The sequence below is a fragment of the Macaca mulatta genome, chromosome 16 (genome assembly GCF_049350105.2).
Source record: "Macaca mulatta isolate MMU2019108-1 chromosome 16, T2T-MMU8v2.0, whole genome shotgun sequence".
In the NCBI taxonomy this organism is placed as follows: domain Eukaryota; kingdom Metazoa; phylum Chordata; class Mammalia; order Primates; family Cercopithecidae; genus Macaca; species Macaca mulatta.
The window spans coordinates 89,787,025-89,809,620 of record NC_133421.1 but is presented as its reverse complement, the minus strand read 5'-3'; the positions used below and the strand labels follow the sequence as shown (position 1 = coordinate 89,809,620).

At 57.9% G+C, this 22,596-nt stretch overlaps 1 protein-coding gene across 12 annotated transcripts; it reads right to left on the bottom strand.

Moving 5' to 3' along the window:
• Positions 1 to 2,844: 2,844 nt before the first annotated feature.
• Positions 2,845 to 22,540, bottom strand: GAA (alpha glucosidase). 12 transcript variants are annotated; one of them, XR_013407421.1, is made up of 21 exons: positions 22,455 to 22,540; positions 22,203 to 22,282; positions 18,968 to 19,542; positions 18,189 to 18,334; positions 15,601 to 15,766; positions 15,420 to 15,516; positions 14,869 to 14,988; positions 14,671 to 14,789; positions 14,450 to 14,581; positions 13,250 to 13,360; positions 12,472 to 12,585; positions 12,288 to 12,372; positions 11,202 to 11,319; positions 10,618 to 10,751; positions 10,302 to 10,453; positions 9,965 to 10,113; positions 5,558 to 5,699; positions 4,880 to 5,073; positions 4,364 to 4,566; positions 3,916 to 4,068; positions 2,845 to 3,450 (listed from the first exon to the last, which is right to left on the bottom strand). XR_013407421.1 is itself a non-coding variant. In XM_077973121.1 (21 exons), the coding sequence occupies exons 3-21, from the start codon at positions 19,511 to 19,513 to the stop codon at positions 3,391 to 3,393; spliced, it is 2,859 nt and encodes a 952-aa protein (XP_077829247.1). In that variant the 5' UTR covers positions 19,514 to 19,542; positions 22,203 to 22,282; positions 22,373 to 22,540; the 3' UTR covers positions 2,845 to 3,390. The 12 variants fall into 12 exon arrangements, 8 of the variants coding, with proteins under 8 accessions (XP_077829247.1, XP_077829246.1, XP_077829248.1 ...); XM_077973121.1 differs by having other exon boundaries at positions 4,364 to 4,528; positions 4,924 to 5,073; positions 22,373 to 22,540; XM_077973120.1 differs by having other exon boundaries at positions 4,364 to 4,528; positions 4,924 to 5,073; positions 22,387 to 22,540.
• Between the last annotated feature and the right edge of the window lie 56 nt (positions 22,541 to 22,596).

The window sequence follows — 22,596 nt, the reverse complement described above, 5'->3', positions numbered from 1 at the left end:
GGTTTTAAGAGGTGGGGCTGACCGGACATAGTGCCTCATGCCTGTAATCCCGGCATTTTGAGAGGCTGAGGCAGGTGGATCACCTGAGATCAGGAGTTCAAAACCAGCCTGGCCAACATGGTGAAATCCCACCTCAATTAAAAATGAAAAATAAACTAAAATACAAATACAACTAAAGATCCAATTAACCAGGCGTGGTGGCAGATGCCTGTAATCCTAGCTACTCGGGAGGCTGAGGCAGGAGAATCACTTGAACCCAGGAGGCAGAGGTTGCAGTGAGCCAAGATTGCGCCACTGCACTACAGCCTGGGTGACAAGAGTGAAACTCGGTCTCAAAAAACAAACAAACAAACAAAAAAAAGAGGTGGGGCTATGTTGGGAGGTGATGAGTCCCGAGGGTCCTCCATCCTCATCAGTGGCATTCAGCGCTCAAGGGAGCTTGTCTTCGCCTTCCACCACGATGATGGAGAGTGCGCCGTTCATGATGCAGAGAGCAGCCCTCACCAGACACAGAACCTGCCTCCATCTTGGACTTCCCAGCCTCCAGCCCTGTGAGAAATCCATTTCTGTGTTTATAAATTACCCAGTCTCGGGTATTTTGTTATAGCAGCCAAGAAAGGGTTAGCTCCTACAAGGGGCTGAGGCTACAGTGGCCCTGCTGGGCTGGGCGGTGGCACAGAAGGTGAGGACGCTGATGGCCGGTCCAGGCTGGCCAAGGCCACCACTCTCCATCAACCCTGCCTAACTGTCTTGGGTGTCAACTGCAGACCTCATGGGCCTGGCAGAGTGTTAGGGGAGGATGCCCTCAGCCCCGAGGCCAGGCATGCTGCCGGCCTCAAGATAAATGCCCCTGCTTCTTAACCCCACATGGGACTAGGATGAGGGAAGGAAGTAACATATGTTATTATCACTACTATGTCCACCTTACAGAGGAACTCTAGGGCACGAGATGACTTAGTGATGTCAATCTGGATGGTAAAAATGGCACGTGGGGGTCAGACCCTGGCCTGTGACGTGGCAGAAGGGCAGTGTCACTTCTATAAAAGCTGACCCAGAAGACAACAGCACTGGTCACCCAGGTAGACACACTGCCCCCCAGGAACTTCATGCTGCTCCCCGGGGAAGTCACCGCACTGTCTGCTCCTGGTTTTCAGGAAGGTGTTAAAAGTAATCCATCGCTCTGCAGAGGACTTCGAGGCTGGCCTTTTTTTTTTTTTTTTTTTTTTTTTGGGATGGAGTCTCACTCTGTCGCCCAGGCTGGACTGCAGTGGCGCGATCTCAGCTCACTGCAACCTCCGCCTCCCGGATTCAAGCAATTCTTCTGCCTCAGCCTCCTGAGTAGCTAAGATTACAGGTGCCCACCACCACGCCCGGCTAATTTTTGTATTTTTAGTAGAGATGGGGTTTTGCCATGTTGGTCAGGCTGGTCTCGGACTCCTGATCTCGTGATCAGGAGGCCTTGGCCTCCCAGAGTGCTGGGATTGCAGGCGTGAGCCTCCATGTCTGGCCTTTTTTTTTTGAGATGGAGACTCACTCTGTTGCCCAGGCTGGAGTGTAGTGGTGCAATCTTGGCTCACTGCAACCTGTGTCTCCCGGGTTCAACTGATTCTTGTGCATCAGCCTTCTGAGTAGCTGGGACTACCGGCACACACCACCATGCCCGACTAATTTTTTTTTTTTTTTTTTGAGACAGAGTCTTGCTCTGTCACCAGGCTAGAGTGCAGTGGCGCGATCTCGGCTCAGTGCAACCTCCGCCTCCTGGGTTCAAGCAATTCTCCTGCCTTAGTCTCCCGAGTCCAAGTAGCTGGGACTACAGGTGTGCACCACCATGCCCAGCTAATTTTTGTATTTTCAGTAGAGACAGGGTTTCACCATGTTGGCCAGGATGGTCTGATCTCTTGACTTCGTGATCCACCTGCCTTGGCCTCCCAAAGTGCTGGGATTACAGGCCTGAGTCACCGTGCCTGGCCTTAATTTTTGTATTTTTAGTAGAGATGGGGTTTCACCATGTTGGCCAGGCTGGTCTTGATCTCTTGACCTCAAGTGATCTGCCCGCCTTGACCTCCCAAAGTGCTGGGATTACAGGTGTGAGCCACTGCGCCCGGCTTAGGCTGGCCACTTCTTTGGCCCCACTAATTCTAAGTGATAAAATGAAGTGTCTGACTAGCTAAGGGCAGTGATTTCTCCTGGTGTTGTTATTTCAATAAAATGGGCTTCTTTCCCTTTCTTTGGGCTCGCCGGGGAGAACCTGGGCCTGAAATCCTCTCTAACTGCATCACCTGGGGACAGATTTCTGGCCTCTGCCTCAGGTCTTAGGCCCCACTGTTGGAAGGCCCCTTCCTTCCAGGCTCCTGTTGTCTACACAGCCCTGGGGGCCACATCTCCCACCACATGCCTGACACCAGGCCCCACTGGACATTCCCCAGTCACCTTAGAGATGGGGGAGGCAGGAGTGTGAGGATGAATGGGGAGAGGTGAGGAGGGGAGGGGAGGGGAGTGGAGGTGAGGTGGGGAGAGAGGACATGGGGAGGGGAGGTGAGATGGGATGTGAAGGTGACACGGGGACATGAGGTAGGGATGTGAGATGGGACACAAAGGTGACATGGGGCTTTAGGTGATGCAGGGATGTGAGGTGATGGGATGTGAGATGGGGACAGCATATGAGGTGACGTCAGGCCTCGTGACATGGGGACATGATGCAATGGATGCCAGCTTGAGACAGAGGATGGTGCGTACCCTCCGTGGGAATGTCCGGGGGCCTGCTGAGGACAAAGGAACTGCCTCGGTTCCAGGGCCCCTGGACACATGCTCCCTGCCCTGAATCCCAAAGAGACCGGCAGAAGCTGATTCCAAATGCCCCTTTTATTAAAAACAATTGCACCTCAGATTTAGAATCTCCCAAGTCTTGTGAATTTTCCTGAGTTCCGGGGCTCGCTCGGGGACCAGCAGGCATCCAGCCCTCTGGGCAGCCGGGCTGTGGTGGTGTTGGGGTGGAGCAGCAGGCGCGAGGCAGGAACTGAGGCGCACATCCCACACCTCCATCCGAGCACCCCTTTCTCCAGTGCTGGGGACAGATGGAGGGGGGTGGCTAATGCTGCCCGCACACCGGCAACAGGTGAGGGGGGCAAACCTGACAATCTTACTAACGCAGAGCAGCCCTCCGGGGCCCCGGCCCACGGCGCGATAGAGGGAGAAACCTCTCCTAGACATGTTGGGAGTCAGAGCCCCGGCCCAGGAGGTAGAAACGAGCGATGTGGGAGCTCGGGTCAGTGCTTAGCTGCAGGTGACGCATCCAACCCCCAGGCCCACACATAGCTGCTGCCCACACACAGGCTCTGCTGCCCTGGGGAACCAGTCTCCCTCCGGAGAGACTTCACACACTCCGCCCTGCTAAGACCAGCTGATGAGAAACTGCTCTCCCACCAACAGCGAGACAGGGATGTCCAGGACCTGGAAAAGAGAGAGCACAAATGGAGCAGCACGAGATCCCAGCCGCAGCGAGACCCCAGCGCTCAGAAGGCAGCTCTAGCTGGCCCCGAGATCCCAGCAGCAGCCAGGCCCGGCGCTCAGGAGGTGGCTCCATCCAGCCCTGGGATCCTTTGCGCCCGGTTCCTCCCCAGCAGGCACAGGGGGACCCTGGCTCTCAGTGCCGGTCACCCTAACACGTGCCGGAAAGGCAGTGCTGCTTTAACACGGCTCGAGGGTCGCCATCGTGGCCCCATCACCCACGTGCAGACACAGAAGGACGAAAGGCACAGCCTGTGTGGCCTGACCCTTCCCACTCCTCCCCAAACGCCCCCTTGGGAGGTCCCAGCGTCTCTGCTCCTGGCATCGGGTCACCAGGACCCCCAGCACCTTCTGCCCCCTGCACCATGGCTGGGGGACGGGAGCCTGTGCCCCTCTGGGCCCTCTTGCCTTGGTGTCGGGGCTGTAGGTGAAGTTGGAGACAGGGGCGCCGTTGGAGAGGACCTGCTGGGGCGCTGTGGCCACGCCCAGGACGGTCACCTTCTGCAGCTGCAGGCCAGCCCCCTCGCTGGTCACATGTACCAGCTCATTCATGACCGTGTTCTGGGCCGAGCAGAGAGAGATGAAAAGACAGAGAATGTGGAGGTGTCAGCAGACAGCTGGGGCAGGGACACCCATGAGAACAGGGACTCATGATGGCTTCAGGGGGACGACCTCCCTCTGTGTAGACGAAAGGGCAGAGTGCACGGTCCCACTGCTCACTCTAGGACCCCGGCCCACCTGGCAGAATGCCCCAGTGGCAGGCAGCCATTGTGGGACCCCCAAGCCCAGCTCTCCTCACCCCTCCTCAACCCCTGGCCGCCCCCTACCCACCAGCCTGAGCAGCCCCAGGACTCACACTCCTGGCCAGGAATATGACCTGTGTGTAGGCCCCTCGCTCCAGCACTTCCAGGCTCTCTCCATCGTCCCAGAACAGCTCCCCTTGGGCCTCCCCACCCTTGGTCAGGGCCACAGCCAGGGCCATGGGCTGCTGGCGGGACTCTGTGGTTGTGAGGCCAGGGCCCTGGAAAGGGAAGGACACATGATGTCATCATCCCCACCCTGGTGCCTGCGAATGCTAGGCTGGGACAGCACCAGGCTGCCAGGAACTAGGATCTGCAGGAAAGCCTGCGGCCGCAGGGGCTGAAACCCTGTGGTGATGGCCCAAGACCCGCCCCACCTCATGTGCTATCCCACGGCTGCTGGAGGCCGGGCCCGGCAGCACCTCCACCGTGCAGCCACTGAGCTCCTGCTGACCACACTCCATGCCTTTGCAGGGCTGTGCCCTCCCCACCTCACGGGCCTGGCTGGCTCCCTGGTAACCTACACTGGCGGTGGCGGCCCCTCAGAAGTCCTGCCTGGGTTTCTCCCCCACCATCTCCCTGTGCCTCCCCTGGCTCTGCCACCTGGATCAGGTACCTGCAGGGGGATGATGTGCCCAGCCCGGAGGTGGACATTGATGGTGTCCAGGGGGGCTGGCAGCGTCACCCACTGCCCCTCGCTGTGGATGGCTGGCTCACGGGGAGCTGCAGGTGGGGGCGGGAGGCTGCCAAGGGCCTCTATTGGCACCTGGAGGGAGATGTTGCTTTGAGAAGGATGCTGGGCCGTGCCGAGGCCCCCCATGCTGTCCTCAGGAACCAGGCTCTCTGTCTCCCGGGGCTCCACGTGGAGGCCTAGGAGGCCTGGCACAGACGGGCTGAGCTATGACTTCAGGGGCAGACTCAGGGCTCACCGTAGGGACCCTCCTGACCACTGAGTGGGGACAGAGCCTGAGAGGCCTGGGTATGCTGGTTCAGCACAGCCTGTGACGGCCGTGGGACTCAGGGAGGTTCTGCGAGCAGGTCTCAGTCTGCTCATCTGGGAAATGGGGATGGTGTGAGGAGTGGAGGGGCTGATGGGTGCAGACCACCCGGGCTGGGGCCTGGCACACGGCCGGGACTCAACACATATGCTCCGCTTTCCGCCACCTGGTCACACCAACTGGGTGGAGGGGGCAGGTGGGAGGGCCACTCTGGTCTCCTGCCCCCCTGGGGTTTAGGGTCCCCAGACTCACCGTCTCCAGGTTGTACCATGTGCCTGAGGGGAAGTAGCCGGTCACTTCGGCCTTCCCGGCCTGCAGCACTGGGGTGATGAGCAGGGCCTCCCCCCACAGGAGCTGGTGGTCCACAGTCCAGGTGCTAGAGTCCTCGGGGAACCTGCAAGGGGGACGGGCACACAGGCATACGGGCGATGAATGGGATGGGGCTGGCTTTCGTGCCCCCCACAGGGAGACACGGGAGGAGAGGTGGAATTCTGCTTTCTGGAGCTCAAGGAGCTGGAGGACTTGGAGGACTCAGGTCAGACGGGCAGGGATGACTGCGGCAGACAGAAGTCAATGCCGGAGCTGGGAGAGGCCGTCTCCCAGGACATTCTGGCAGCTGGGCTCAGGGCAGGAATAGGGGCTTGTACTTGAGGCACCAGGATGGACACAGCACTGGCCTCCCTTTGCTTGCTCACTTATCCTCCAGTGACCAAGGCAGTGCGTGCTCATCGGTCAAGTATTTGGAAAGTACAAACAAGTATCAACAGAGAGAAAAGATCCCTCCAATCCCCTAACCACAGGCAACCTGAATTAACATCTGACAAAAAGATGAATGTGCACGCGCAAGCAGCTCTGCGGAAGAGTCTCCGTCTAACGGAGACCGTCCTGCCCTGTGATGCGGCTCTGCCCACGTCCTGTTTCCGACCCCCGGACGTGCAGGCAGCATCCAGTACTCAGCTATGATCCCTGCATGGATACTCAATTCATGGAGCTTTCATGCCTTTTGAGGTGACTTCTTTAGGCCCTATTTCTATTTGTAAAATTAACGCATCAATTCAACGTGAGTCTCAAAAATACTGACGGATAGGTACTGCTGCTTTCCACAAATGTGCTAATTTATATTCCACCCTGCTATTCCGTTCACTGTGTTCTTGCCAGCAAGAGATAGTCTCATTTCCTCTAATGTATTCTAATTCAGAGGCAAAACAAATGGTATCTTCCTGCTTCAAAATATTTCTTGCAAATTACATTTCTTGGAGTGATGTCAGTGAAAATGGTGAAATAAACACCTCTGAAATCCTCTTCTCTGTAAAAACAGACACATAGGCAAAAATGGTCAGAATTGACATTTTTAGGACTCCAGAAACTAACCACAGGCTTGCAGTGATCTGGGGAGCGTGTATTTAAGAAAACGGCGGCTGGGGGCGGTGGCTCAAGCCTGTAATCCCAGCACTTTGGGAGGCCGAGGTGGGCAGATCACGAGGTCAGGAGATCGAGACCATCCTGGCTAACACGGTGAAACCCCGTCTCTACTAAAAAATACAAAAAACTAGCTGGGCGAAGTGGCGGGCGCCTGTAGCCCCAGCTACTCGGGAGGCTGAGGCAGGAGAATGGCGTAAACCCGGGAGGCGGAGCTTGCAGTGAGCTGAGATTCGGCCACTGCATTCCAGCCTGGGTGACAGAGCGAGACTCCGTCTCAAAAAAAAAAAAAAAAAAAGAAAACGGCTGAATCTTTGTAAGAACAGCAAGAATCCTCAGCTTCGCTAAGTGCTGAAGATGCTCCACCTCACCCCAGCCACCTGGCAAAGGCTGGGAGCCTCACGGATGCCACGTGTGAAGGGTATCTGTCCAACCATCAGCTGTCCACTAAGCTAGTCAAGCAGAGACTTTCGTGGCCACACACAACAAAGAACACAGACCTTATGGAATTAGCGCAAGAAAGTCACCAAACAATCAGCAACAGCAGCGCGGCCTGAGGGGGATGGGGAATCTGACGACCACAGTGGCTGCACTGAAAATGTCCAGTCTGAAGCAAAAATGTATGAGACATGCAAAGAAACAAGAAAGTATGGCCCACAGATGGGGGGAAAGTAGTTAAAAAAAACTGTCCCTAAAAAGGCCCAGACATTGGACTTACTAGACAAAGACTTTATGTCAGTTACTTTAAATGTGTTCAAAGAGCTCAGAGAAACCACGGTTAAAGAACTAAAGGAAAGTGTGAGAACATGACTCACCAGATAGGGAATGTCCTTAACAAGAGAAATTTAAAGGAATGAAACAGAAATTCCAGAGTTGAAAAGAGAGCAACTGAAAGGAAAAGTTCACTAGAGGGGCTCGACAGCAGATGAGAACAGGCGGAAAAAAGAATCAGTGACCTTGAAGATGGGGCAGTCGAGACTATGGAGTCTGAAGAACAGAAAGAAAACACAACGAGGAAGGAGTCAACAGAGCTGCAGAGACCCCTGGGCACCGTCAAGCATACCAATGTGTGGAACGGGAGACCCAGAGGTAGAAGACAGAAAGGGGCAGAAAAAATATTTTATGAAATAATGGCTGAAAAACCTCCCAAGTTTGATGAAAAACATTAATGCATATGTCCAAGAAGCTCGACAAACTCCAAGATGAAGTCAAAGAGATCTACACCTAGACACACCATCGGAGCTTCAAAGGCCAAAGACAGAGAATCTGGGAAGAGGCAAGACAGAAGCTACTCAGCAGAAATCATGGAGGCCATGGACTGACAAGTTCAAAGTGTTCAGAGAAATGACCACCAGTCAAGAACTTTACGTTGAGCAGAACTTTCAAAGAATGAAGGAGAAATTGGCCGGGCACGGTGGCTCATGCCTGTAGTCCCAGCACTTTGGGAGGCCGAGGCGGACGGATCATGAGGTCAGGAGATCGAGACCATCCTGGCTAACATGGTGAAACCCCGTCTCTACTGAAAATACAAAAAAATTAGCCAGGCATGGTGGCGGGCGCCTGCAGTCCCAGCTACTTGGGAGGCTGAGGCAGGAGAATGGGGTGAACCCAGGAGGTGGAGCTTGCAGTGAGCCGAGATCGCGCCACTGCACTCCAGCCTGGGCAACAGAGACTCTGTCCCAAGAAAAAAGAGAAAGAGAAATTAAGAGACTCTGAAGTCAACAAAAAGCGAGAGAATTCATCACCAGCAGAGCGGCCCTACAACAAATACTAAAGGGAGTCCCTCTGTGTAAACGAAAAATGTTAGACAAGAAGTCAAAGCCACATAAAGAAATAAAAACATGGGTAAAGGTTACTATCGGTAAATATAAAAGGCAGACAGTATGTATGTACTTTTTGCTTGTAACCCATTTTTCCCTCCTATTTGACTTATAAGACAACTGAATAAGGCAGTCATTATCAATCTGCGTGGATGGGCTCATAACGTATACAGATGTGGAACAGCACAGAGGAACGAGAGGCAATGGAAACCACATAGAAGCAAAGCTTTTTTACACTATTGAAAGCAAGCTGGCATCAGTTCCGACGAGGCTAAAATTAAGATGTTAATTGTAATCCCTATGGCAACCACTAAAAAAAAAAAAACAAAAAATTGGTGTAGTGAAAGAAACGACAAGGTCATTAAAATAGTCATTAAAACACAAATTGCGTTTCTTGGATTTCCTGGTGAAGAACGTGTGGATACCATTCGTATCTCCTGTTTTGCAAATAGTGTTCCTCCAGTTTGGTTCTTAGTCTTGGTCTCACCAACGTACGAGTTCTCTATCTATTAGGAAGAGTGGCTATTTGCCGTTTTATTGACGATGCCTTCTCTGCTGTTACAATCCATGTTCAGAGCAGTTTTAATCTTTTTGTGTTTATATTCAGAGATTTACATTTTTTTTTTTCTGCTATGGTCAAATAAAGTTTACCTTTTTTTTTTTTCCTAAATGAAACCTTTCCCTTTCTCTTTGCCTTGATACTTAGCCCTCTGCCTCCACAGCAGAGGCACACATTCACTTCTCTTTTCCTGTGGAGTCTTTCACAGCTTGATTTCTATTTTTTTTGAGACAGAGTCACACAGGCTGGAGTGCAGTGGCGCGATCTCGGCTCACTGCAATCTCCTCCTCCCAGGTTCAAAGGATTCTCCTGCCTCAGACTCCTGAGTAGCTGGGACTACAGGCGCACACCACCACGCCTGGCTAATTTTTGTATTTTTAGTAGAGATGGGGTTTCACCATGTTGGCCAGGCTGGCCTCGAACTCTTGACCTCAGGTGATCCACCTGCCTCAGCCTCCCAAAGTGCTGGGATTACAGGCGTGAGCCACCGCGCCTGGCCTCCACAGTTTGATTTTTGACATCAACTATTTATCTGGAACTTATGTTTCTATGGTACACAAGAAAAATAAATTGACTTCCGCAAATAGTTAACTATTACCTTCCTCTCTGGGAATCCTCCCTCAACACACTGACGTGAGGGGCCGCTGTTAGGAACTCCTCGTGTGTACTAAGACCTGTCTGGGGATATTACTGGGTTTTCTTGCTGCCCTTCTCCCTTAAGCCAGGCCCAAATGTTGTCTCACTCAGTGGCAACCTGCGGGGTCCTGGGGGACACGGCCCGCAGCAGGACAGGGCAGCCCGGGTGTCACGTGCCCCTCCCCCAGGGCACACATGGGCCACGCCCCTGCCCAGGTCACTCACTCCAGGAAGAGAGGCCGGGCCACGGTCTCCCCAGCGACGTGGGCCTGGTGGAACAGCGTGTACAGGTGGGGGAGGAGTGCGTAGCGCAGGGTGAGGGCCTTCCTCATGGCCTGCTGGGCTGGCTCGCTGAAACTGTATGGCTCCTGGGGCTGCAGGGCAGGCGGGGACAAAGGAGGCCTTGGGTCCTGGGGCCGCGGTCCCCCGGAGTCCCTGCCTCGGGAGACCCGCACTTCCTAACCACCCAGCATGGGGTGCTTCTCCAGCGGGGGAGGGATTCCCAGGGGAGAGTCTGGGGTGGGGGGATCCCCCACCTGCCACGCCGCCACCCCCACCCTACCAGATTGAGCAGGCCGTTGTGGTTCCGCATAAAGGGGTAGAAGGCCCCCAGCTGGGTCCAGCGCACACACAGCTCCTCTGAGGTGTTGCCCAGGAAGCCGCAGACGTCGGCCCCGACCAGAGGCACCCCCAGCAGGTTAAACTGCAGGATTTCTGGAAAGGCAGAGTCAGGCTGGGCCTCAGTCTGCTGCAGCAGAGCCAGCTCAGGCCAAGGGACCCAGAGCCCCGCCTGCTGAGTGGGCAGGGAGCCCAGGCAAGCCTCCCATAGAGGCCCCCAGCTCTGTTCCGCTGAGCAGACCCTCCTGGTAGGAGCTCACCTGGCACGGAGGCGGCGAGCTGCTCCCAGGAGCTCCACACGTCCCCCGTCCAGTGGCCGGCATATCGGCCGTGGCCAGCAAAGGTCGAGCGGGAGATCACAAATGGGCGTGTCCCCCGAGCCTTCACCAGTGCCCTGGGTGGGTAAGGGACACCGTGAGGGCTGTGTGCAGCAGGGTCACCCGGGAACCCTGTCACCAGCAGGGCAGAGCTGGGAGCAAGGAGCTGTCTGTGATGAGGCAGAGGCTAGGGAGGAGGACGGTGAGGCCACTGCCCACGTCTGCGGGCACAGCTGCCTCTGTCCAGGACCTCCCCAGCCTCACAGGAGTCATGAGGTCCCCGCTGATGCAGACTCCCTGTCAGCATCCAGGGTCCTTCCTCTCCAAGCCTCAGGCATGAAGTGGGAGGGAGCTCTCCAGCTTCAGGCTGGGGTGCAGGCAGCGGGTGGGGACAGCACTCAGGCTGCCAGCAGACCCCGGGTGGTCTGGGCCTCTGCTTTTCCTCCTCCCTGAGGCCCTGCAGAGGCCCCAACCTTATGGGACAGGCTGTGAGGGCAGAGCCCAAAGGGGAGGGACGGGGCCCTCACCTGTAGGAGGCAATGGCTTCAGTCAGGCCGTAGAGGTTGTGCAGGTTGTAGTGTGTAGAGAGGAACTGGTGGCTGGAGGCACAGATGGTGGCCGCCTGGAGGGTCCCCCCAACCACCCCTGGAAGAGGCAGGGGCTGGTTTCCAGGGAGCTTCCTCCCGGCAGGCTCCAAGGTGCCCTCCCTGCCCCCCACCTCCCGGGAGCCCCCGTGCAGGTCGCTGCCTCTTCAGGCTGGCCCTGGAGGTGCACCTGCAGCCGCTCCCCATGCCCCTGTGGGGTTGGTGTTGCCCTGGGAACCTGGGGCACATCCTGCACCATCTCCACTGCTTCCAAGACAGGGCCGGGTGGGTGCTAGGGGCTGGGCTCTGCAGACCCCCAGACTTCACATCCACCATCTCTTAGCCCGTTCCAAGCATCCCCCTGCCTGTTTACCTAAGCTCCAAACCCCACCCTCTGACTGATTCTTCGCTTGGCCAAGCTACAGCCTCAGGCCCCCAAACCTTCTCCCAGGCCCATCTGTGTACTTCCTTGTAAAACCCAGTTTCTGCCATTCCTGCGAAGTCAGTTTGGCAAGAAGCCCCATTCCTCCACTACCCTCAGGGGACGTCTGGTCACCCTGGCCTGCCTTCGGCAAGAATCTTGCTGGGTCAGTTTAGCCGGAAACCCCCTGACCCCCATGCTTCCTCTTGGTAATTCCCACCTCTGACCCCCACCCTGCTCCCTGGCTAGAAACCCACTTGCCCGCGCTGCATTCGAGTGGGGCCTGACCTCTCCCCACGTACGGGTAGGTCCTTGCTTCGTGGTCCCTGCGCCTATCGAGACTGCCCTGAGTTAAGTCAGCCTCACTGTGCTCTGGCAAAGCACCCCCGAGCAGCGCCTCCTCCGGCAGGGCCTGGGCCTCTGCACCCACCCTGTCCTCACTGCTTGGCTGAGTCTCCCTGCCTGAGCCTTTCTCCTGGGGTTCCCCTCCCGCCCCTTTCCTGGCTGGCCCATCTGCTTCTCAGAGATGAGGGCCCTCAGTCGCCCAGGCCAGACAAGGGAGTCTCTGGTTTGATGAAGTCCCCAGGGTAGGTGGGGGGTGAGCTGACCAGGCACGTAGGGTGGCTCCTCCAGCTCATTGTGGGGGCAGCCGTCCTCAGAGCCCCTGATGAAGTTGGAAGGCTCGTTCATGTCCTGCAAGAGAAGCTCTGCTGGTGGGTGACTCTGCCCAGAGTGAGGAGGGTGGGGTAGTCCCCAGGGGCCTTGGGCATGCTCGGGAGGGGCCACACTTACAATCCACATGCCGTCGAAGGGCACCTGGTCATGGAACTCAGCCACCATGTCCTCCCACCAGGCCAGGGCTGCGGGGTTGGTGAAGTCAGGGAAGGCAGTGGACCCAGGCCACACCTGGACAACGAGAGGCTAGAGTGGGGAGACCCGGCCCCACCCAGGGCCTGCACGGAAGCCCCACTGAGCCTCAGCCTGAGCAGAGGGGCAGCCTCACTCTTAGGGGATGCCCACATTTGTAAATCTGAAGGACCTGCACCCTGGGGGTCAACGGGTAGCTCTTTCTACACAAGGAACTGATGCGGGGCCAAGGGGCCTCAGCCTGGGGAAAACAAGGGGCCACCCCCAACACGTCACCCAGGGGCTGGGCTTCAGAACCAGAGAGCGTCAGGGAGAAGGGCAGTGGAGACGGCCCCATATAAGCCCTGCCAGGGAATCTCACATTCGCACCAGACCCTCCCTAGCTGCTCCCTCAGCGGGGCCCCTGCCCGGAGGCCACTGGGGGAGCTGGGAGGACAAGGAGGACCCTAAGGCCTCACTGAGGGTCTGCAGAGCTTGTGCCTGGGCCAGGTCCAGCTGCCCATGAAGTCAAAGGCCTGCTGATGGAAGAACTCATGGGGGCATTCCTTGTAGGAGCCACCATCGTCACCACTGTGGCCCACTCCTCTCAGCTCTCCCACTGGGTGTGCTGGCTCCTCAAATCCCACCCTCTTCCTGAGCAGCTGCCGGCTCCTCCTGGCTGGAGGCCTCTGCTTTCCAACCCGTCCCCTGGGCCCTGGCCTACCTTCCCGATCAGCGGCTGGCCGGTCTCGTTGGTGATGAAAACTCTCCTCCGCAGACCCTCGTCGTAGGGTCTGTAGCTCCCGGCAGGGCCCGAGATGCTGATGGCAGGATCCTGAGAAGAGGGAAACCCGTTAAGGTAAGGGCGGCCCAGAGCCCTGGCGCCAGCCACAGGGAACACGGGAAACTGAGACAGCGAGAGGACGAGGCGGGGGATGACATCATGCGTGTGTACAGCACGCCCGCCTGTGTACCTGCACACGCCCGCCTGGAGAGGAGCCAGGGCCAGGGGAGTCAGGGCCAGCTGGCTGATGAGGGGCATGCCGGAATGGAAGCTTTACCTTGTCTTTAAACCTCTAGAGTTTCCCAAGTGTTCCACAGTAATCACTTTTCTTTTACAATTAAAAAAACGTGAGAAAGAAGAGGTCTGTTTCCACTCCTGCTCCTAGGGGCTACTAATGTTTGCTGCCCGCAGAGGGCAGGGCTGGAGACGGGCAGCGGCAGCACAGCGCCACGTCTCATCGGCGCTTCCTCTGCGGCAGCGGATCTTCCCGGCAGGAGCGGTTGGGTCTTTTCAGCTCGCCCTGCCTCCCACCTCCTGCTCTGGCCATCATGCCGGGCACCAGGACTTGGGCTGGACCAGTCCGCAAACTGCATCCTTCTGGCTGTGGGACTGGCTCAGGGAAGGGCCTCTTTGTGCTTGTTGACTCAAGAGTCCTGCCCTGGGCTTTTCTATGGGAGCTGACGGGAAGTCTCCGCTCTGGGGTGCTAGCATGAGGGCCGGAAGCCAGAAGCTGCCCTCACTCACGTCGTCCTTTCCAGCGATTCAGAGCCGGCCTGAAGGACAGGCACGGCCAGAAGGCACACGCAGCTTCCACAGTTCCCACATTACCCGCGCCCGGGGCCATCAGGTCCTCTACTTTCCAGGACCAGGCGACATCAGCTTATCGTGCCTCTGGCCTTTCGCTTTAAGGCAGTTTAAGTAACCTACATCGGACAGAACCCGTTTCCAGGGACCCTCAAACCTGACCTCCCTGGACAGCAGGGGCCAAGCCTACCAACTTGATACTCCCTCGATATCACAGAGACCCTCAGAAAACATCCTCGATGACCACACAGGCACGAGGATGATGCCACACAGAGGAGCCACCACTGGGCACCGGGCGGCCCCCTTCCCAAAGACCCACAGCGTGGGGGCACACACCACAATCATCACGTAGCGCCGGCCGCCCTGGTGCAGCTCCTGCACCATGGCTGGGAAGTCCCGGAAGCCATCCTTGTTGAACGTGAAGTCCCTCCGGGAGTCCATGTAGTCCAAGTCGTTCCACTGGACGTCCTGCAGCCACAACACGGGACCATCTGCTGCGGCCTGAGGAGACGCATCCCAGCCAGCCCCTCGCCTCCCCCGCCACCACCCCAGCTCACCAGGGGGAAGTGGGCCCTGGTCATGTTCTCCACCACCTGGCGGGTGATGGCGGTGGAGGAGTAGCCCCAGCGGCACAGGTGGAAGCCCAGGCCCCAGTATGGCGGCATGAACGGGTATCCTGCAGGCCAACACCGACTTCATGAGCGAGGCGGGAGGCAGCCTCGTGGTGGGGGCCGTGGCCAGGGAGCAGGACCTACCCACAACATCCAGGTACTGCCGCACCACGCTCTTGGGCTCCGGGCCCAGGAAGATGTACACATCCAGGATCCCACCTGTCGACCTCCAGCTAAGGGCAGGGCTCGGCTGCAGGACCACATCTGGAAGGGAAGCAGCTCTGGGGTTTGGGGACAGATTCTTCACCTGAAGGGCTCTGCACCCCACAGATGGGCCAACCACAGGCGGACAGCAAGGCTCTCTCCCCATGGGGGGCTCAGAGTGGCCTGGGGAAGCCGTGCTAAGCCTGACTCAGGAGGAACCTGGCACGGGACGGAATGATATGTGGCCCCAGCCCACCTCCAGGCAGGACCCCAGAACCCTCCTTAGGAGCACAGAAGGCCAGAGCTGGGAGAGGCATCAGCCCATGGGACTCATTTCCCAGAAAACACGAGGCCCAGCACTGTGCCCAGGGCCCCTCATGTGGACCTCCAGTCTCCAGGGCAGGCAGCACGGAGAAGACCCGGCCCGGGCACTGGGTGGCGGGCAGCACGGAGGAGACCCCGGCCCAGGTGCTGGGCGGTGGGCAGCTTACCCATGGCATTGCTGTTCAGCAGGAACACCCCATGTGCCGACCCGCCATCCTCCAGCGCCAGGTAGAAAGGGTGAGACCCGTAGAGGTTCGCACCGGGCTGGGACACGCAGGAGACGGCGCTTCAGCACCTGTGCTCCCCAGCTCTGTGCCCCCGCCCGCTGCCCGCTGCCCACTGCTGTACCGTGGGCGCGAGGTCCCGGTTCCACAGGGTGATCCTGGTCCAGCTGGTGCTGAGCATCAGGGGACTGAGGTGCTCGGCGAGTCCTGTGATGTACTGCGAGGGCAGCGAGGTGGACAACTGAAGGAACTGGTCCGCAAAGAACAGGGGCGCCACCGTCGTGTTCAGCCTGCAGGACAGAGGCCAGCCAGGCTTGCTCACACCCAAGGGGCCAGATGAGCCCGAAAGCACCCAGAGAGCACCCCCAGGCCCTGGTGCCCTGGGAGGGCGGAGTGGCCTGGCCAGCCCTGCAGCACATTGACCCTGGGACAGGTGACCGTGCCAAGCCCTGTAGCCCTTGGCACCCTGGCACCAGCATGATAAACACTCAGGGCACATCAGAGGAGGTGCACTGCCTGGCTGGGCCCACACCACCCCGACGGGCCCCCAAGTGGCTGACCTCCAGGAACCAGCCGGCACCAGAACTGTCCCGTGAACCCTGACCCCAAGCAAGGCTAGGCGGGGGCTGAACAGAACCTTTCCAGGCCTAGGAGCTTGTGGCCAAAGTCCTCCCAGATCCAGGCCCAGCCACGCCCCAGAGGGACCCCTGGGGTTTGCTGGGGGTCAAGTGCAAGGCAAACAGCACCTCCAAGGAATGAAAGCCACAGATAAGCCCCGTCCACAGGAAGACGTGTCCTCTGTTAACACATCACAGCTAATTTCACAGAACGTGCTCACACCGCACCCACCATTCCCTGGGCAAGACTACGCTGACTGCTTTCACAGCCGAAATCTGTCAAGGTGCCTGTCTGTTGCTTGTTTTTTGAGACGGGGTTTCAGTCTGTCACCAAGGCTGAAGTGCGGTGGCAAAACCATGGCTCACTGCAACCTTGTAGAATGCTGGGCTCAAGGGATCCTCTTGCCTCAGCCTCCTGAGTAGCTGGGACCACAGGCATGTGCCACAACTCCCGGGTAATTTTTTATTTTTATTTTTAGAGATGGGGTCTCGCTATGTTGCCCAGGCTGGTCTTGAATTCCTGGGCTCAAGTGATCCTCCCACCTTGGCCTCCCAAAGTGCTGGAACTGCAGACATGAACCACCACACCTAGCCTGATAAGATGCTTTGACAAACTTCTCTTGGGTCTTTCTACTCAGAGGTTACCTCAGAGAGACCACCCCTGTGCCCCGCATCTGCACAGCTGGCTTCCAGAGAGGCCCCCCTTCCCCCTGCGTCTGCACAGCTGGCTTCCAGAGAGGCCCCCCTTCCCCCTGCGTCTGCACAGCTGGCTTCCAGAGAGGCCCCCCTTCCCCCTGCGTCTGCACAGCTGGCTTCCAGAGAGGCCCCCCTTCCCCCTGCGTCTGCACAGCTGGCTTCCAGAGAGGCCACCCCTGCCCCTCCATCTATGCAGTTGGCTTCCAGAAAGGCCAACCCTGCCCCCAACATCTGCACAGCTGCCTTACAGAGAGGCCACCCCTGTGCCCTGTGTCTGCACAGCTGGCTTCTAGAAGAGCCATCCCTGCTCCCATGTCTGCACAGCTGGCTTCTAGAGGAGCCATCCCTGCTCCCATGTCTGCACAGCTGGCTTCTAGAGGAGCCATCCCTGCTCCCATGTCTGCACAGCTGGCTTCTAGAGGAGCCATCCCTGCTCCCATGTCTGCACAGCTGGCTTCTAGAGGAGCCATCCCTGTCTCCACCGTCTGCACAGCTGGCTTCTACAGGGGACATCCCTGCCCCATGTCTGCAGAGCTGGCTTCTAGAGTGCTCTCTGTGTGGCTGCTCCCTGATGCTGTGGCTGCTCCCTGATGCTGTGTCTGCATGGACTTGCTTATGGCTTCCCCTCACTGTGTGACCATCCCCGAAAGCAGGATCCAAACTACCCAGCACACGCAGGGTCAGTGCGTGAACACTGAGTAAATGAAAGAGCAAAACAAGAAAAACGTGTTTCCAAAGGCGACTTCTCTTAAGATTAAAGCAAATCCAAGCGCTGTGGTTCTCCTGAGTTAAATGACAAGCAGGGACTTGGTCAGTCCTAAGCACGTGTTTATGTGGGATTTAGACCTACATGAGTAAAACACCCAGGCAGCGCCCTGTGAGAAACACGCTTCGCCCACACGTCGCCCTCCCCATCATGTGAGAAACACGCGTCGCCCTCCCCATCGCGCGGGAAACATGTGTCGCCCACACGTCGCCCTCCCCATCACGTTCGGGAAACACGCGTGGCCCTCCCCATCGCGTTCGAGAAACACGCGTCGCCCACATGTCGCCCTCCCCATCACGTTCGGGAAACACGCGTCGCCCTCCCCATTGCATGGGAAACACGCGTCGCCCTCCCCATCCCGTTCGAGAAACACGCGTCGCCCTCCCCATCGCGCAGGAAACACGCGTCGCCCTCCCCATTGCGTGGGAAACACGCATCACCCTCCCCATCCCGTTCGAGAAACACATGTCACCCTCCCCATCGCGCGGGAAACACGCGTCGCCCTCCCCATTGCGTGGGAAACACGCATCGCCCTCCCCATCCCGTTCGAGAAACACGCGTCGCCCTCCCCATCATGTGAGAAACACACGTCGCCCTCCCCATCAGGGTGCTGACACACAGCCCAAAACTCACAGCACACGACCGTCCAGCTGCCGGCGCACAATCACCCCGAAGGGCTCCTCGGAGAACTCCACGCTGTAGAGTGGGGACAGTGCCCGGCTGGGGACACGCGGGGTCTCCAAGGGCACCTCGTAGCGCTTGTTAGCGGGATCTTTGATCTACAAGAAACGGGGGTGTATCGATGTCCCCCACAGCCCCCTTACTCTCCAGAGAAGAACCCGCACCCCAAGGACAGGGTCAGGTCCTGGTGCAGTCGCACGTGGGTGTGGGACCACGGGCAGCGCATTCAACCTCTCTGAGCCGCGGCTTCCTCATCTGCAGAGCCAGGAGGAGGATGCGTCCTCCAGGATGGAGGTAAAATACAGAACACCTGATAACTCCGAATTTCAGATAAACAAAAGCAGCTTTTCTAGTATAAATACATCCCAAATATTGCATTCTTATGCTAAAAAACAAAGTCATGCCTGGGGTATCTGCAAATCGGGTTTACTGGGTGTCCTGTTTTCATTCGCAACCTCTGGCAGCCCTACTCTACCTGATCCACCTTTTCATAAAGATGAATGTGCCCCAAGTCCTGCCTTCTGGAGCACCTGTCACTGTGGTGTCCCCACCGCTCCCCGAGGGGCGCTGCCGTGTCTGCTCACACCTTTGCTCCCAGCAAGGGCCCAGCACACGGTGGTGCAACACGCACCCCACCCTTGTGAGGTGCATGTGTGTCGCTGCCCACATGCACCCTCTGCCCCCGCCCCCACCTCTGCCCCTGCCCCCGCTTCTGCCCCTGCCCTGCCTACTGTGAAGTGGAGGCGGTTCTCAGTCTCCATCATCACGTCCAGCCGCAAGGTCAGGATGTCCTTGGGGAAGAAGGTGGGGGTGGTACGGGTCAGGGTGGCCGTGTAGCCCATTTCAGAGGCACTCAGGTTCTCCAGCTTGTAGCTGGGGTAGCTGGGTGGGAAGAAGCACCAGGGCTGTCCCATCTGGGCTCTCCGAAGTTCCTGCTTTGCAGGGATGTAGCAGCAGCCGCGGGCCTCGCACTGTTCCTGGGTGATGGCCTTGTCAGGGGCACAATCGAAGCGGCTGTTAGGGGGGACGTCGCACTGTGTGGGCACTGCTCTGGGACAGCCGGGGTGTGCCTGGGCATTCTGGGGCCCTGGCCTGCTGGCTCCCTGCTGGCGAGCTGGGCGAGTCTCCTCCAGGACCGAGGAGGATCCACTCAGCTCTCGGGGAACCAGCAGGAAATCATGGAGCAGGATGTGTCCCAGGAGCGCAGCGGTGGCCAAGGACACAAGGGCACAGACGGCCAGCAGCCGGCGGGAGCAGAGCGGGTGCCTCACTCCCATGGTAGATGACCCGGACAGCTCCTGGAGGCCTGCAGGAGAAGAAAGCTGGTTCAGCAGGGAGGCAGGAGGGGCGGCACTCACGGGGCTCTCAAAGCAGCTCTGAGAACAACCGTGGCTGGCACTGCAGCACCCAGGCAGGTGGGGTAAGGCGGCCAGGGTGGGTGCTGCAGTGCTGTCTCGAATGGGGAGAGGGCCAGAAGGAAGGGCGAGAAAAGCTCCAGCAGGGGAGTGCAGAGCACTTGCACTGTCTGCTAAAATGTTACAAATCAAATACGCTTAGAATGTCCCCAGGAAGACCAGCAAGACAGGTGGACACTTGAAACGGGCCAAACAGCTGCCGCCTGGGCCAGAGTGCTGTGGAGAGATCTCAGCTCACTGCAACCTCCACCTCCTAGACTCAAGCAATCCTCCCACTTCAGCCTCCTGAGTAGCTGGGACTATAGGCACACACCACCGCACCCGGCTAATATTTTTGTATTTTTGTAGAGATGGGATTTCGCCATGTTGCCCAGGCTGGTCTCGAACTCCTGAGCTCAAGTGATCCACCCGCCACTCGGCCTTCCAAAGTGCTGGGATTTCAGGGGTGAGCCACCACGCCTGGCTGGGAGCCCCACTTCTGCATAAAGGTGTGGCCTGGTCCACTGGGTGTTAGTGGAAGTGATTCTGGCAACTCATACGTCCTTAGGGAGACCCGACACCTTCCCCTGCTCTCTTTCCTATTGACTGGTGCACAGATATACCACAGTGGGGAATCCCGGGCACTGCAGCTGAGGGTGACACTCTAGGGGTGGCAAAGCCACAAAAGAGACAGGACTTAACCTCTGGCGACTTTGCAGATCAGAACCCTTCCCAGCCACTGAGGCACGTGGGGGAGAAACAGTCTCGTAACAGTGGCTGCACCTGGAGCCTCAGATACAGACACAACAAGGATGTCGTGTGCAGATGAGATACAGCAGTTTGCTTTCATGACTGCTGGTAAGATTAACAAGCGCCAACTCCCTTTGTTTTGCTTGTCTGTACATTAGCATCTTATGACAAACATTCTATTAGTCTGGCTCCTCCCAGGAGCAGCGGGAACCCACATGCGATTCAATATGCATGGATTTTAATAGGGGAGTACTTTGACGTGTAATACACCATGGGGAGCGAGTGGGGAAGGCTGGGAGAGCCACTGCACCTATGCAAGTCTGACCCCAAGGGAAGGAGGAAGAAGGTGTCCTAGGAGCAAGGCCATGGGGGAGGAATGCAGGGAGGCCCTCAAACCAAAATCAGCCATCAGAGGGGTCTGTGTCTCTGAGGAACGGGCCTTGGAGCAGAGGCAGGGAAGGATTTCAGAATGCAGCCCCTGGCCAGTGAAGCTCCCTGGAGCAGAGGACCATGAAACCTTCTCCGGTACTGGGAGCTGGTCACACACCAGGAAGAAGTGAACTCAGGGCCCGAGGGAGTCTGACCTGTCATGTCATGTTACAGAAGGCTAGGCTGGGAACACTCTGCCCCCGGCCGGACTTGGTGTTCCACCGTGGGCCACTCGTAAATTAGGGCTCTCTGGGCTGGAGGGTGAAACATTTTACCCACACTTCTGACATCTAATGTGTAGGGTTTTTCTCACGCCCATCAATTCTGCAACTTTCTGGACATGGCTGGCTGTCCTACGAATCAATTCAATCCTGACGCTACCTGGAGTCAGCGCAGACTCCACAGGTTAAGGGCTGAGTCCCACAAGACTGCCCTCACTTCAGAGGCCAATGGCAAACCCCAGGTTGTCACTTGTACTTTTGATCAACTAGTTATAAACTCAGGGGTTCCCAGGACTCCCTCTTCAGGGTCACAGAATTCAGGGAAGTGCGTTTCTTACATTTGCTGGCTTATTACAAAGGATAAAACTCAGACAGCTATATGCAAGAGATGCGTGGGGCCTGGTGTGGGGTGGGGGCACTGATTCCGTGCTCTCTGCTCGCACCACCCTCCAATGCGTTGGTGTGTTCAGCAACCCGGAGGGAAGCCCTCTGATCCCTGTGCGTTTTTCTGGGGCTCCATTATGCAGGCATGGTTGACTAAGCCACTGGTGATTAACTCAATCTCCAGCCCCTCACCCCTTTTCCATTCCAACCAGTCATCAGGCCTTGGTCTTTCTGGCCATCTGCTTTCATCACGAAGCCACCTGGTGTCCCCAGTCATCAGTCACCTCATTAGCAAAAGGCTCTCTCATCACTCGGTTTCCAAGGGTTTTAGGTGCTGTGTGCCAGCAACCAGGGACAAAGACCAGAGACAGTCACCCCTGGCCTGGCCTAAGGGGGTCTTTGTGATTCAGACACTCAGATCTCAGAGCTGGCCCCGGGGGCCCTCACTCAGACCACGGTGTCCTCACTCCCCAGGGATTCAGACCCAGTCATGTGCGTCCTGCAGGAGCGGGAGAGGTGGCTCGGTCCCCGCCAGGACTGAGCACTGCATCAATCAAAAGGGGAAAGCCTAGAAGCGGGAAGCCGCAGCCTTCAGCCCCAGCCCGACACAGGAGAGCGGCTCCCCGTTCAACTCTGAGCTGAACTCAGATAAAGACAGCGAGGACTAGATAGAGGTCCGGGGCTCAAGCTCCGCTCAGGGAAAGAGGCTGGGGGCGCGGCTAGGCGGGTTCAAACCCGCTTCTGGGGTGTTACCGCCGGCAGCGCGGGGCAGACGTCAGGTGTCTCACCCGCTCCGTGCCTCAGTTTCCCCGTCAGCTGCGGCACGCGCAGAGCCTCCCTCGCTGAGCAACGGGCGGACGAGGAGAACCTAAAGGTGTCCGGGGTCTTTCGCGTCACCGAGGTCACTGTCCCACCTGCTGCCTCATCCCCGGCCTCCACCCGCGGCCCCGGCGACAACCTCAGCTTTCCCACCTGAGAGGCCGCGCGGGCAGCCGACTGCCCTACCCAACCGTCCCTCGCTCAGCCCCAGCCCCGCTCACCTCCGCGCACGCGCGCCCCGGCAGCCCACGGAGACTCCGGGGTCGTGCCCGGGGGCGCGCAGAGGCGGGTCACGTGACCGACAGGCGCTCGTCGCGGGGCGGGGCCGCGGTGGGTCACGTGATGCGGCCTCCTGCGCAGGCG

Bases quoted from the DNA above. Each gene is read 5' to 3' on its own strand.
- GAA (XM_077973117.1), bottom strand. From the start codon at position 19,513: ATGGGAGTGAGGCACCCGCTCTGCTCCCGCCGGCTGCTGGCCGTCTGT. The intron at 5,104-5,485 runs GTTGGTGTGACC...GGCACGGCCCAG, and splicing joins CCACCTGCCCCCTCCACCCA to CATCCTTCTCAAAGCAACAT. The intron at 4,069-4,363 runs GTGAGTCCTGGG...TGCTCGGCCCAG, and splicing joins TCATATTCCTGGCCAGGAGT to AACACGGTCATGAATGAGCT.